The sequence below is a fragment of the Mustela putorius genome, unplaced genomic scaffold (assembly GCF_011764305.1).
Source record: "Mustela putorius furo isolate JIRA1106 unplaced genomic scaffold, ASM1176430v1.1 tig00003836_pilon_pilon_pilon, whole genome shotgun sequence".
NCBI classification, from domain to species: Eukaryota; Metazoa; Chordata; class Mammalia; order Carnivora; family Mustelidae; genus Mustela; species Mustela putorius.
The window spans coordinates 18,861,932-18,876,857 of NW_025421989.1; the positions used below are offsets into that span (position 1 = coordinate 18,861,932).

The window sequence follows — 14,926 nt, forward strand, 5'->3', positions numbered from 1 at the left end:
CAAAGCTCTTTCAAGTGTTTGGGACTTTTGAGAAGGTCAAATGCCACATCCGGGGTGCCCTCTTCCTTCTGAATTTTCAAGCCTGGCCACTCAAATTCAAGGATGGGAAGGGAAGAAAGGATGTAATTAAGTGATAGGAGGAGAATAATAGCAGAGGCATTTGGTTCTTTTCAAGTATATTCCAAGATTATCTGTATTTAACAGAAACCAGAAGATCGGCTCAGTTTTCTGAGAATTTGTTCTCATCTGATGCCACCTGGAATATGATGCAGTATAAGGAGTTTAGGCTTTGAAGAAGTGAAAGTTCTTGTGCAGGAAATTTTGTTCTGAGAAATCAGAATTCTTTTTTTTTTTTTAAAGATTTTATTTATTTATTTATTTGACAGAGAGAGAGAGAGATCACAAGTAGGCAGAGAGGCAGGCAGAGAGAGGAGGAACCAGGCTCCCTGCTGAGCAGAGAGCCCGATGCGGGACTCGATCCCAGGACCCTGAGATCATGACCTGAGCCGAAGGCAGTGGCTTAACCCACTGAGCCACCCAGGCACCCGAGAAATCAGAATTCTTAATTACTTTTGCTCTAAACTCAAGCAGACCTGAAAGGTTTTGCTTTCTGGTTGAGCATTCTGGCATATTTCTTTTTTCTTCTTCTTTTTTTTTTTTTTTTAAGTAATCCCTATGCCCAATATGGGGCTTGAAACTTAGGACCCCCAAGATCAAGAGTCACATGCTCTACTGACTGAGCCAGCCAGGCGCCCCATATTCTGGCATATTTCTAAAGCCGTGAAACATGTGGGGTGAGGAAATCAACCAGATAATTATGAAGTTCGAGCCATAGGAAATTGCCAATATTTAACTGCTTTTGACCTACAAAATTGGTACAAATAACCAGCCATTTTTGAACTAAAAAGCAGTAATTTCTTATGGTTCAACCTAATACATTATTGTAGAAGTCCATTATCTGCAACAATATGACAGACTACATGACGGAGTAGAATGCTGTGGAAATGCTCTGCTTGGAACATTAATCACTAATTGGTTCAGTAATTTCTGGAGGAAAAAAACCCTAGGTGATAGGGGTTTTATTATTCTCAGTTTTGTTTACATGTGATTTAAAATAAAACAGTAATTCCATATAATAATTTCAAAGTTTTTTCCCTGGGTATCTTTTTTATAATGTCCAGTGGCTATTTGGGAACCAATTTACAAGGAGATTGTACAATCTAGTTTTGTGGGTAGTTCTCACCCTTTTATTATGCCTCACCAATCATATTCCATTAAAGGGTGAGTGGGGAGAAATGGTTCTGGGGAAAATGGTATAAAACGTGTTCTATTGTTCTATTCTTAACCATAAAGGAGGATGAGAACAGGACTGATGGGTCCCGTCGAGGAATGCAGAGCTCAGTAAGGCAGAGGAATGCAGTGACTCCTCCTCTCTGACCCTGGTCTTGGTACAGTCTAGGTGGTCTAGCCCCACCTAGTCTAGGGACTGGGGAAATGGCAGATTTTACAAAGGAGAGGCAACAGCAGGACAATGAGCTGTTAATAATAGGCTATGGAGAAAAATACCTAGTTTGGTGTTGCACTGGGCCAGCATCTCAGGAAGTCACTGCTGGGACCAAGTAGTAGTGACCAAAAGGGTCTATAGGAGCTCACAATGCAAGAAGATACACAGTCATTGTCAAGGAAATTCTGAATTTCACCTAGGCTACTTCAGTAGCCAAGAACCAAAATGTAGATGGAACATAAGAGAGAGATTCTAGCCTCTTCTCTGCACTGATGGTATAGTAGCACTAGCATTTCTCTTCCTCACCAGCAAAATAACTTTCAAATCAGCGTACTATCCATCATATGTGTGTGTGTGTGTGTGTGTGTGTGCATGGTATATACCACATCAGCTATATTATATGTCATATGTAATATGATACATTATGCAATAAGTTCATGTGCATATATGTGCATTTCACGTTTATAACATTATGTAGCATATATTTTTTGAATATTTGAATATAAATACTATATATTTCCCTATTATATAGTATATATTCACACATTTTATATGTAAATATATAAAACATTTGAATAGGATATGACATATATGCATGTATTTATATATTACATATGTCACCTATATGTAAAGATATTACACAATGACCATAGCATATACCGCGGACCCCATTTGCAGACATGATTTCATATAGTGCACACACACACACACACACACACTCAGTATCTAAATACCTTTCTTTCAACAAGGAAAAGCTATTTGCATATTCATTTCTTGGACTCTTATTTGCAGCTCTCTAATGAAGGAAAAGCATTTCTCAGATTAAAATCCAATGCTGTGATTAGAATTGCCAAACTGTGACAAGTCTCTGGTAGAAAGCATAGGATGAGTGTGTTTGCCCTGATGTGTACATCCTTCTTAACTTAAGCATAGTATACCTTCCTTAACTCTCACTCTTAACTGTGACACAAAACAGGCTGGGATAAACCAATCAATTCAGCATAGAAAGTAAATGTTTGTAACTGGCAAAGTGTAAATGTAACCCAATTAATGAACTTCCCCTGAAAATAGATGTTACTCAACCCTGACATTCATACATCTTAAATTTCTTCTCAAAAAAACCCCCAAATCATGAATTTATGGGGATGTCACTGAAAGAAAAGTATTTTATGAACGTGAGCTACTTAGTGAGGCTCATCTAAGAGTAAAATATGTTTTAAGCAGATTTTGCTCACACAAAATCATCATATTCTGTATTCATCATACTCTGGGTCTTCTAGAAAAATGTAGTAATTTTATTTTCACGTAAGAAATTTGGCACTGCCCAGGCATGCTATAAATGGCTTCATTGTCTCTTGATATTAAATGTTTTTACACTGAAACTAAGAGATCATCCACCAGCAAGTCATCCCATTTCACCTCATCTTCTCAGCTACTCCTTGTGTTCTGGAACTCCAGATGAGGAAATCCTGCTAGTATGGAAAGGATGAAAATGTGAGTAGTGCCCAAAGGCATCAGCCTCTGTGCTATGTCTGTGTGTGTCGGGGAAGGCAGGAGAGTCTGGGCTTGGAGAAAAATCTGCCCTACAGAATCCAGATGCACAAAATAGATCAATTTGCTTGCAATTATTCATTGGCAAAAAAATAAACAAATCACCCAGACTGCCTCTGATAGCAAAACCATTACATACATTGAAAATATTTGTTTTATGAATAGCTTTCCTAAAGCACGACTACTGGGTAAAGTTGGATTAGCTCTCAACTATTCGTTGGTAAATTCCTGCATTAGTGGATTATAAACAACCCTGAAGGCCTTGGTCAGGCCCCAGAAAAGGGTCTGGGTAAGGATGAGATTTGATCTGAGAGTGTTCCTGAGCCTCACCCTAAGTGACTGGAAGATTAGCCAGTTGGGGTTTTTCCACCATTAGTGCTATTTATCACTTGTGCTGCTTTCTCTCCTCATGGCTCCAAAGCCTGAGAGTCATGTGTACATACAGATATAAAATCACTTGGAAAAGCAGAAAAATGATTAGCCTAAGTCCTCTAGTATTTGATTTTACTAGATGATAATCCCAAAGTCTACTGCTAATAAAACATAAATTGCACTCCTGGTACAAATTATATCTGAATGTTGGCAAAGAACTCCACTGTCCTCACCCCAGGACCTGGCTAAAAGCCCCCACTGCTTCAAAGTGTTCCCTCATGAATAATCAGAACTTGGGCCTGTACGTGTGACACATACTGACACCCATGGAAGTATACAGACTTGCAGTGTACCGAAATAGAAACAAACATCTTGCATGTGCTTTTAAAAGACAAGTGAATACTTTAGAAGTCTCTTTATCTTAAGAATTTGGTAGAATCAATATGTGTGGTTTAACAGTTCCCTTTGGCAACTCCTCAGCCTTAAACACTGTGACTGTAAGAGAGGGAATCCCGTGGGGTATCAATTGGTTTCTGGCGTGCTCACCAGGATAGTCTTTACTTCCGGGTCTTGGGCCATGGACCTGCCATTGTGAGGTTGAGCCCCGCCTCCTTTAACCACCACAGGCCCTCTGGTCACCAAAGGCGAAGTCTGTTTGGAACTTCAGGTTTGGGTAGCTCCCTACATGAGTGCTGCTATGAGAGAGTGCTCGTGAACAGGCTTGCAACTCGGGAGATGGATAATGGTCCCTTGCTAGAATGATGCTTGGCACCAATGACATACACCCCTTGGTCAGACTTAATAGAGAGGCTTACAGAGTTCGGACTTCATAGAGAAAAATCTTAAAACTACAATGCTAAGAAGACAGCAATATTTTTGCTTTTAAAGCACCTTTTAAAAGGTGCTATTTTTAAAATAGGGGAAATGACAGCCAAACCTCTGAAAAGTATCTTCAGCCCACATGCAGTATCTGTTTGCCTACATCTGTGCGATCTGGCCTCAGAGTCCTGCTTGCTGGACCCCAGCCCCAAAGCTAAGAGGGTGATGGATGATGGTGACACTAAAGTAGGGAGGCACCTGCTGAGAGAGGAAAGTGAAGAGGAAAGGAACCTACCAAAACCTGTCTTCCCTGCCTTTCCTTGATTTCACCAGCCCATTTCTGAAATGGGCTACAAAAGATAAGGCCAGGGCTAGCTGGAAGAAAAACTGCCAAGGGTTTAGTCTCTGTGAAGTCCACCCACCTCTAATTTCCTCTTTCTTGCCTCCCCACCCCCCAGACTGAAGGGAAGCTGCTTCAGGACACAGTACACTGTCCCGGAGGGGTCTGTCTGCATTTGTGAGAACACCCTCAAAGGCCAAAACCAAAGGGAATTCAGCTCTAATTATGGGCAGAGTAGGCATTCTGGGGGACTGCGGGAGCAGGCAGGGTATTCCTCGTGTCCTAGGACTCCTAGAATATGACTCCCCTTGAGTCCAGGCCAGGAAACAGATACCCCATCATTCAGCTTTCTTTTAGGGTCACAGACTGACCTCTTCAACATAATTACCTGCTGTGAATCAGGTCTAGGCACAGCGAGGTGCTCCAGGCTGGTAATCCCTGGGGGGCACCTCCAGCTATGCTGGCACTCATCTTCCTCTTGACGGACTGAATTTCAGGAAGGAGGCCCAGTTATGGTGTACACAGTTGTCCCTGAAATCCTAAGAGCTCTTCAAAGACACTGCATACTTCCAATTTGGAATTTAGGGTGTAAGCATCTGCCAGAAAGGTATGGCTTGAGAAACAAGAATCTGGCCTATCAGCAAGGATGGTGGGGGCCTTTAGAGGCAAGAACAACAATAACTAGCAACAAATTCTGAGTGATCAAGTGGAACAGATTCTTTCTTGGGGCATCCTCTTCTTGCCTCTGCAAATGTCTACATGCATACCCCTGTAGCGAGAGGAAAGAAGGAAACGTATAGTTTCCAAAAAGTCCCTAAGAATAAAAGGAAAATTCTCCCTGGAGCTGCCCCAAGAAACAACATCATATGCAAAGAGAGTCAGGACTCAATAAAAATGATCAAACTGTAGAAGGACAAGGCATTTAAAATGCAGCAACAGAACTCAGGAGACAAGCTCACGGTCTATTTCCAACTTTCCTTGAGTCTGATTATTTTCATTCTGGACCCTCGAGCCTCACTCTTCACGTAATAGTTTTGTTAATTCCAATTCCTTTCCTCACTTAGCCTCTAAGATTACTCCAACAACATTGTGAGAAATGGGATTCTTAGGGTATTTTTCAACAAGAGTCGGAATCAGATAATGTTATAAAACATCACATTGACTTAGATTTAATTTAAATTCTACTATATGACTAATTGTAATCCTGCTATATGCATTCTTATATTCTTAACATATTTAATGACTCAGTACTAAAGCCCTGTTTTAAAACATTTTTCTTGTTTCTAGCATATAAACACTGTTTAAAAAAAAAAACCCACTCCATTTGCCATTTTCAGTGAAATTTTTAAGTGTGTTTTAAGTCCAAGAGAACTTAGTCTACGTGGCCGCAGATGAAATGGTCAGTATTGTCTGCCCAGGATGCAGATGCCTTGGAGGGATTAATCCTCTTTTTACTCTCATTGTCCTGGAACAAAGGTCGGTCAATCCTTCCTGAGAACAATGTGGAAACAGACTTAATAAATAGTCTTCCCTTCTGAGACTAGACAGTGACTTTCTAAAGCATAATTAACAGGATTCCAATCAATGAGTGCACTTTTGGCTGCATGTCTGGGGAGTTCAGGTGCCTCCAATTGAGGGGGGGGGCACAGTGCTAGTTATCGGGTTGACAGTCCCAACCTGCCCTCTTAAAGTGGCTGCAAAATGATGCCTAGTAAATGCAGATAAATGCCAAATCCTTCTGAGAAAACAGGCCTGTATCACGACTACAAAACGGACATCGGGTGTGAGAGCGAACAAGACTTCACAATAAGGATGTAAATGCCAGCCTGGGCATGAGGGAAGGTGTTCACCCAGTTACTGAACACACAAGATAACAGTGACTCACTTCACTCAGCATTATGCTTGGCCAGAGATTTTTAATACCTCTTTAAAAACAAAACTATTGTACCAGTGGGTAAAGATTTTATTCTCCTCAATAATGGGATTGAATATGCCAAGACATAGAAGCAGAAAATTAGATCTGCTGATCCTAGTGCCAAGATAGGGGTGACTGAAAGCTACAACAAGTCACTTCCGGTGGCTTTTCAGTGTCACGAGAGCCTGGAAACCCAGGGAGAACCATCGGGAGAGTGTCTACCTCCAACCAGGAGAGGTGGGGGAAGGCAAGCTAGATCTAGTCTCAAGCAGGAGAATGGAATCAAAACATGGGCACTTCCCATACCTCTGCTATTCCCGTGCTTCTGGAGTACTAACCAAGGAGGCCAAGGCACTAAGTAGTTAAGGAAAAGGTTATTGATCTGGGTCTCTTCCTCAGAGGCCATTGCCAAATAGTGCAGAGAAGCCAGCAGGGTCAGCCCCTGCTTGATACGTCATCTACAAACAAGCAAAATTGGTCAAACAGGTCCCTGAAGACAAAACTCAAACTATACATCTACAAGCAGAAATTTAATTTTTATCAGTGGCAGGGAGAGATCATGTGAACCGTGTTGCAGTTTCTGTCTTTCCTATTCACTGAAACCCAGTGCTACTTATTGTGCTTCCCTCTGTGTCTCAGATTTCTTGTTCCCTGGACTGATACTTGGGGGTGGGGGAGGGGGGAAGAGGCTGTGATTTAGATTCCTGTCAAGACTCAAATTAAATACAGTGCCTCTTTCTCTTCCTAACGCCCTCCATTTGGCCAAACATAGATGAGATGATGAGACATTAACTCAGAACCCTCTGCCCACAGCCCTCCTCTGTGCTGACCTCCAGCCAGACTTATGGGGATGCCAAGCCAAGTGATGAGTGGCCAGGAGCTTTCTCTGGAGTGTTCCACCAAGCAAGGGAAACAAAAACTCTGCAAGCTGCCCCAACAGCCCTAACCTCTCACTGTATATAATCCCCAAGAGACAGATGCCAGTCTACTCGGTTTTCCATAGGCAAAATTCTAGCCCACATTCTTGAGCCAGAAGGGAGCAATGGAGATCTTAGCTCCTCGATCTTATCTTTCACTTGCCATTAACATTTAGGATTAACTAAAAGACAGGGCTCTCTTCCACGGAAGAAATTCTTGGCATTCACAATCTGTCACCACCAAGGCTGGTTGTACTCCCCTTGACCCGGTAGTTGCCCGTGACCAAGTCGGTTCCTCTCTTGAAAGAGGTTAGTCTTTTCAACTTTTTGATCTGGTCTTTTTCTGCCCCCTCAGGTCATGGATTGTATGGGACTTTTGAAATGTTATCCTCCTGGAGGAAAACTAGAGAAGACCAACATGTTAAAGAGAGAACTGCAGCAGTCTATGCAGACTCCATGCTCTCCTTTTCTCTCACCACTGCCATGTACCTGGTCACCTTTGGCATAGGGGCCAGCCCTTTCACGAACATTGAGGCAGCCAGGATTTTCTGCTGCAATTCCTGTATTGCAATCTTCTTCAACTACCTCTATGTACTCTCGTTTTATGGTTCCAGCCTGGTATTCACTGGCTACATAGAAAACAATTACCAGCATAGTATCTTCTGTAGGAAAGTCCCAAAGCCCGAGGCATTGCAGGAGAAGCCGGCATGGTACAGGTTTCTCCTGACAGCCAGATTCAGTGAGGACACAACCGACGGCGAGGAAGCGAACACTTACGAGAGTCACCTATTGGTATGTTTCCTCAAACGCTATTACTGTGACTGGATAACCAACACCTATGTCAAGCCTTTTGTAGTTCTCTTTTACCTTATTTATATTTCCTTTGCCTTAATGGGCTATCTGCAGGTCAGTGAAGGGTCAGACCTTAGTAACATCGTAGCAACTGCGACGCAAACCATTGAGTACACTACTGCCCAGCAAAAGTACTTTAGTAACTACAGTCCGGTGATTGGGTTTTACATATACGAGTCCATAGAATACTGGAACACTAGTGTCCAAGAAGATGTGCTAGAATACACCAAGGGGTTCGTGCGGATATCCTGGTTTGAGAGCTATTTAAATTACCTTCGGAAACTCAATGTGTCCACTGGTTTGCCTAAGAAAAACTTCACAGACATGTTGAGGAATTCCTTCCTGAAAGCTCCCCAATTTTCACATTTTCAAGAGGACATCATCTTCTCTAAAAAGTACAATGATGAGGTTGATGTAGTGGCCTCCAGAATGTTTCTGGTGGCCAAGACCATGGAAACTAACAGAGAAGAACTCTATGATCTCCTGGAGACCCTCAGGAGACTTTCTGTCACCTCTAAGGTGAAGTTCATTGTCTTCAACCCGTCCTTCGTGTATATGGATAGATATGCCTCCTCTCTGGGAGCCCCCCTGCACAACTCCTGCATCAGTGCTTTGTTCCTGCTCTTCTTCTCGGCATTCCTGGTGGCAGACTCTCTGATTAATGTCTGGCTCACTCTAACGGTTGTGTCCGTGGAGTTTGGAGTTATAGGTTTCATGACCTTATGGAAAGTAGAACTGGACTGCATTTCTGTGCTATGCTTAATTTATGGAATTAACTACACAATTGACAATTGTGCTCCACTGTTATCCACCTTTGTTCTGGGCAAGGATTTCACAAGAACTAAATGGGTAAAGAATGCCCTGGAAGTGCACGGGGTAGCGATTTTACAGAGCTACCTCTGCTATATCGTTGGTCTGATTCCTCTCGCAGCTGTGCCTTCAAATCTGACCTGTACACTGTTCAGGTGCTTGTTTTTAATAGCATTTGTCACCTTCTTTCACTGCTTTGCCATTTTACCTGTGATACTGACTTTCCTGCCACCCTCTAAGAAAAAAAGGAAAGAGAAGAAAAATCCTGAAAACCGGGAGGAAATCGAATGTGTGGAAATGGTGGATATTGACAGTACCCGAGTGGTTGACCAAATTACAACAGTGTGATAGAGTCTGCTTGTTTTATTTTCACCCTAGGTCTTATCGAGAGCAAAGAGATTATGTTAATGAAACAAATTCAAAGTTGTTCTTTCTTTTTTAAGAAACAGACATTGCCAAAGTAAAGGACAAGGGGGGAAATGGGCATTGCATATTTTCAGTCTTTTAAACAAAAGGACTGCTACCAGAAAGAATTTACACACACATACACACACAGACACATCTCTTAAACTAAGATCAAATAGAAGAAAGCTTATTAGCAAGCAGAATCCTATTTTATTCACACTGCAGATGTTGCTGGTATTGTGACAAAAACCTACTGATTGAAAGGTCAGCTGCCAAAGCAGAAATAGCTTTAAGCATTGTTCAAACAATAAAGCTTCCAGAACTTCTGCAGAGCAGTAGCTCCGGGCAGAGTCTGTGGTTTGAGGTCTTAGCTGTCTCATCTAGCTCCCCAGCACCCCAAGGAGATGCTTTCAAAAGTTCTAGCCAGCAAAAGCAAGCCACAACCTTGGAAGTGACCCATGGTAGAGTGGCCATCACCCATGGAATGAAATTGAGTGATTCCCAAATTCGCCCAGGTGAGGCAGTTTTGTTGTGCAGAATGAAGAAATCATAGCCCCCCATCAGCATACTTTGACCATGTGTATGATTTGGTGAATACACCTTTAAACCAATGACAGCTCCAGCACTGCAGAGTTGGAGCGATTCTATTTTGGAATATCTTGTTGCTTGTCACCAAATGGATCTGCTTTATTAGTTACAGCTCTTGGCAGGAGGCTCCGGGTACCCAAAGCTGCAGAGCCAATCCCAAATACCTGGCAGGATGAAGGAAAAGCAGGTGTCTACTTGAACCCAGAGGCAGTGTCTCCATTTTAACAAAAAATATGGCCAACTGGTACAGCTGTTTGTGGTCTGATCCTACATGCAGTGTTTGCGTGGCTGCCCAGAAGCAACATCTGCCTGTGCATAGCTGAGGAAGGAGAAATGAACACTGACATGGTCATCTGCCATAACATTTCAAGTCATGGCTGCTCAGAGACACAGAGGAGAAAAGGAAGTTCTTTGGTGAGTTCTAAGTCCTGAAACTGAGAAGCTTCATAGAAGTGCAGGCAGGGAGATGAAGGACTGAAGGGGAGACAGATGGAAATGACTGGAAGACGTAATCACCAATACACGTTTATCAGTGATGGTGGTCAAACATTTCTGCTAAGCTGGCTGCACTTTCATCATCCTGGTGCCCCCCACCCCGCCCCCCCATACCTTTGCTGGTGCCCGTCCAATGCACTGCACGGCCCTTCTGTACATTAACGAGCCTAGATGTTTATACTGTTGGTCACAGTATTTACAGGCTCTAAACAGAAACAACTTTGACTGGAAGAGGCTGTGTATGTTGCCCCAGACCTCTGCATTTCTTTATGTCTATAAAAATGACGCTATTTCCTGGTCACATTTGAGGCAAATGTCTACAGTATTTTTCCCTTTTAGAGATGTAGCTTATTTAGACATCTATAGTGGGAAGTGTTTCCCAAAAGCACCTTTGCTCTCTGTACTGTGCAACTTCCCCATCCTCCGCACAGAAGGAAACTGAGACCTAGGAGAGTAAAGCGACTCAGCCAGGGTCACACCACTAGAGGGTTTCCATCATTTTAGCATGCCTAAGACAGGGCAAGCCACTTTAAGATTTTCCCTTAAGAGGGCTATTACTCCCTTCAAAGTACATTTCCAAGGAAAAGAACATAGGACTTTATTGGCCACATGGCAGATATATATATATATTTTTTTTAATGTCTGGGTAATGTTTGGGATTTTGGTTTGCCATTGTCTTTCCAAACAGCAAAAATGCCCAAATGATTCCAGTGTAAATGCACCAAGTGCAAACCTGTGCTTTCTATTTCCTGTACTGTCGTTCACTCAGTTCTCAATACGTAGCTAGTGAGTTACACATTTGTTCAGTCTCTCCTGCAGACACACTAAGCGATCATACCAACGTGTTATGCACTCAACTAGAAGATAATGAGCTTTAATCTGAGGACAAGTATGGTCCTCGACAAAGGGCAAGTTCACATAATAGATCTGCGATCAATTCTCTCTCCAAGGGGCCTGCAACTAGGCTATTATTTATAAAACACAGCTGAAGAGGGGATTGGTTTTATTCTTAAATCATATGTTGCTAAATCATTTTCTGAGCAGTGTGTTCTAAATCAGCCATTGATTTAGTGTCGGCCACATGGAGCACCTCGGGTTAAAGCGACTCCACAAACACTGATACAATACACACACCAATTAAATGGATTTTGCTGAGAATTTAATCATTCAATTTGATCAACCAGAATGACTTGCTGTGGAACTTTGTTTTATGACAGATAGTAGTTTCCCAACTTGATTGAGTCTCTGTATACCTTGGAATACTGTATTTTTAGACGAAGGGCATTTTCAACCTTGTCGACTTCCCTTTTCAGCACTTGAAATCAAGGCTTATGGAATTCTGACTATGGAATGATTTTTTTTTTTTACTAGGGGACTCTGCATGCCAAGATTTATTGTTTATTGTTAGATCATTATTATTTAATCATTAATTATTATTTACTCGTTAATGATTACTGCTCTGACAGCATTGGGTTAACCCCATCATGGAGAAGACACTTGAGAAGCAACTCCAAATCACATCCCCGTAAAATTTAAGTCTTTATCTTTACTTCATCAAGTTTTTCTTTTTCAATTGCTATAAAGAGGGAAGGAACAAGCCTAGCAAACACTTGCAAAAGTTTTAGTTTCAATTAATTCCAACCAAGACATTAATGTTCACTTTACCAAAGAAACTTATTGGTTGGTTTTGAGTTGGTGTTTGTTTACCAAAGAAAATATTCCATTCATCAAAAACATTTCTCCTGGTCAACTAAAAAACTGTGATACTTGGGTGTTCTTGACCAGTCATAATGAAGAAAAGGAAAGGGTCAGGGTGATATTCTTTCATTGAATAGAGCTCTGCAGAATATGTAAATTTACAAGAAGCTTGGGGTTTGCAACAAAGAAAATGATACTGAAACATGGCATTATTGTTTAACCCCATACCAATGGTCCAACAAATACCACGAGGGCTCCTTGTGCTAAAAGAAGGCCATTTTCTCCACAGAAAAAAAAAAAAATAAGACAAAAACCCTCATGAAACTCCCTCTTTATTGTTCCAGCTCCTAAGTTTTGGTTTGGTTTGGTTTGGTTTTGGAGTTTTGGATTTTGTTCTGCATTGGTTTGGTTTGTAGTGTTTGTGTTTCCTTGTTTTGCTCCCGTCTTTCCTACCATTTTCACCCCCTCAATCTTCACTCAGAAGAGAGATAATCAAATGCCATCCTCCATGGCTATGGTTATTTATGCAAAATGCTGCTCTAAATGAGGCCCTTAATAACCCTGTTATTTTAACTAACCACCACCCAATTGTTCTAAGTGGCACTCCGGGACCCCAGTACCACTCTCCTCCAGCCCCAGCAGTGGAGCGTGGCTGTGTCTATCTCAAGAACAGGTGGGTTGGATAGCCACACTGGGGGTGTGGCAGAGGCAGAGCCTCTTGAACACAAATGATATCCTCCTCATAATGGCTTTATTCCTTTGGATCCTATTAAAGTAACCCTGCAGCTTATAATAGTGTTTGAACTCTGTGAATCTGTTTTCTCATCTGTAAAATGGGGATAATAACAGGAACTGTCTCTAAATTCAGCAGATATATACTGAGTGCTAATACCACCCAGATACTATTCTAGAGACTGGGGATAGAGCAGTGAACAGATAAAGTAAACCTGCCCTCAGAGAGTCTACATTTGATTTACTGTGAGGGTCAAGGGAGATGATGTTGAGAAAGTGCTCATGGCAAGGACTGGTGTAGAGAAGAAACTCAAGACATTATTTATAATTTCTCTATCCCATACAGTAGCACTAGGGTTCATGATGTAAATAAAGCTCAGAGAAGTAAATTTTTGCAGATTGGGGCACAGAATTAGGGCTATATGAAGATGCAATTAGTTCTCCTGGTCATTTCAGGACATTCAAAATTTGGCTGGATCACCATTCGGTGGGGCAACTGTCAAGAGGGCACAAGCTCTGGATGTTGGGGTTGGATTGTAATCCTTTAAAAAAATGGGATATAGGCACTTGGGGATGAGAGTCGGGAGGGAAGGCCACTTGCTATTTAATTACTATGCCTGACTTGAAGATATTTGAACACTCCTGCTGGGAAATTTGCTTTTAAGTTTGTTCTCCACAAAAAGCACTGGGTAGCTGAAGAAAAATTTCCCACTTTTTAAAAGCATGGTAAAGCTGTGACATGGAGAAAAATATTAAATTAGTATTAGTGGATTCTCTGGCAAAGACCTGAGGATGGCTGCAGCCAGCACATGGCAGAGTTCCTCCCCGTGGTGGTTACAACTGTTGATTTCTGTTTCCTGCCAGTCCACGAGCTAGCAAATAGGAAAGTGAATGAGCTAGAATCCGTTCACCTGAATAGGCAGTGTCAGGATGTCTTCCCCAGTCTTGCCCCTCCCCTGCCCCCCTTCTGCCCAGGTGATCTGTTTGAAGTCCTCTTTGCTATCTACAAGGGTACCATGCAAGGAAGAGGAAGTGAGGCAACCAGAGAGCTATGGCCTCTGTGCAGATTTTCAAGTTAGATTAAAATTAGCACCACAAGCAATCAGAAGAGCTTACTGGGTAGGAAAAGAGGGCTTTATCTCAAAGTACAATAAAAGCAATGTATACCAAGGAGGCAGCCCACAGAGGAACCTTGGTGGAAGGAATGCTGTTGCTGTGGAATGTGCCAGCCTCTTCTCCCTCCAGAATGTTGACACCAGTTGAATCTTTGGATAGAATTACACTTACTCCCTCTTTTTTCACCTGAGAAAACCGAAACCCAGAGAAGTGAAATGACGTGCACAGAGCTAGTTAGAAGCAGATACAGGACTATAATTCAAGTTTCCTAGCCTCAGTCCTTTTTCCATTCTGCCACTTTACTGCCAAATTCTATGTATCTAAATTATGGGGTCTTAACCTGGGGGCCATGAATGAGTTGGTGGGAGGGCAGGACTCTGAACTCCCTAAAATTAAATTATATGCAAAAATGTGTGTATATGTTTAATATGTGCATTTTCTTAAAAGGAGAGTTCATAGTTGTCATCAGATTCTAAAAGATGTCCGTGACCCAAAAAGGGTGAAGAACCACTGTCCTAAATTAATAAAGACCTCAATGGGAGTGTGATTCTGGTGTCCTCATTTTGGCTAATGGGCAATCAAGAGTTCCTCAACCACTTTTTCTCCAAGAAGCCAAAACTACTTCAAATATTGGTACCTTCATGCCCATCCAAGTGCCTACTTCCATTCATTTATTCTTCATTCATTCATCTGTTTATTTATTTTGCATATTTATGTTCCAGCAGCAGCTAAACGTACTCTCCAGGGAAGAACTGGGGAAAGGACCCTTCTGCCTGTGCTCTTCTTGACAGAAAGAATACCAGGTTGCTACT

At 42.0% G+C, this 14,926-nt stretch overlaps 1 protein-coding gene across 2 annotated transcripts in view; it reads left to right on the forward strand.

Moving 5' to 3' along the window:
• The window catches only part of PTCHD1 (patched domain containing 1), a 58,496-nt gene extending 43,835 nt beyond the window's left edge, over window positions 1-14,661 (forward strand). For both annotated transcript variants that reach the window (XM_004769181.3, XM_045089407.1), the window contains one exon: window positions 7,774-14,661. In XM_004769181.3, the coding sequence (XP_004769238.1) occupies window positions 7,774-9,428 (1,655 nt within the window). In that variant the 3' untranslated portion in view covers window positions 9,429-14,661. The remainder of the gene's footprint in view (window positions 1-7,773) is intronic.
• The last annotated feature ends 265 nt before the right edge of the window (window positions 14,662-14,926 follow it).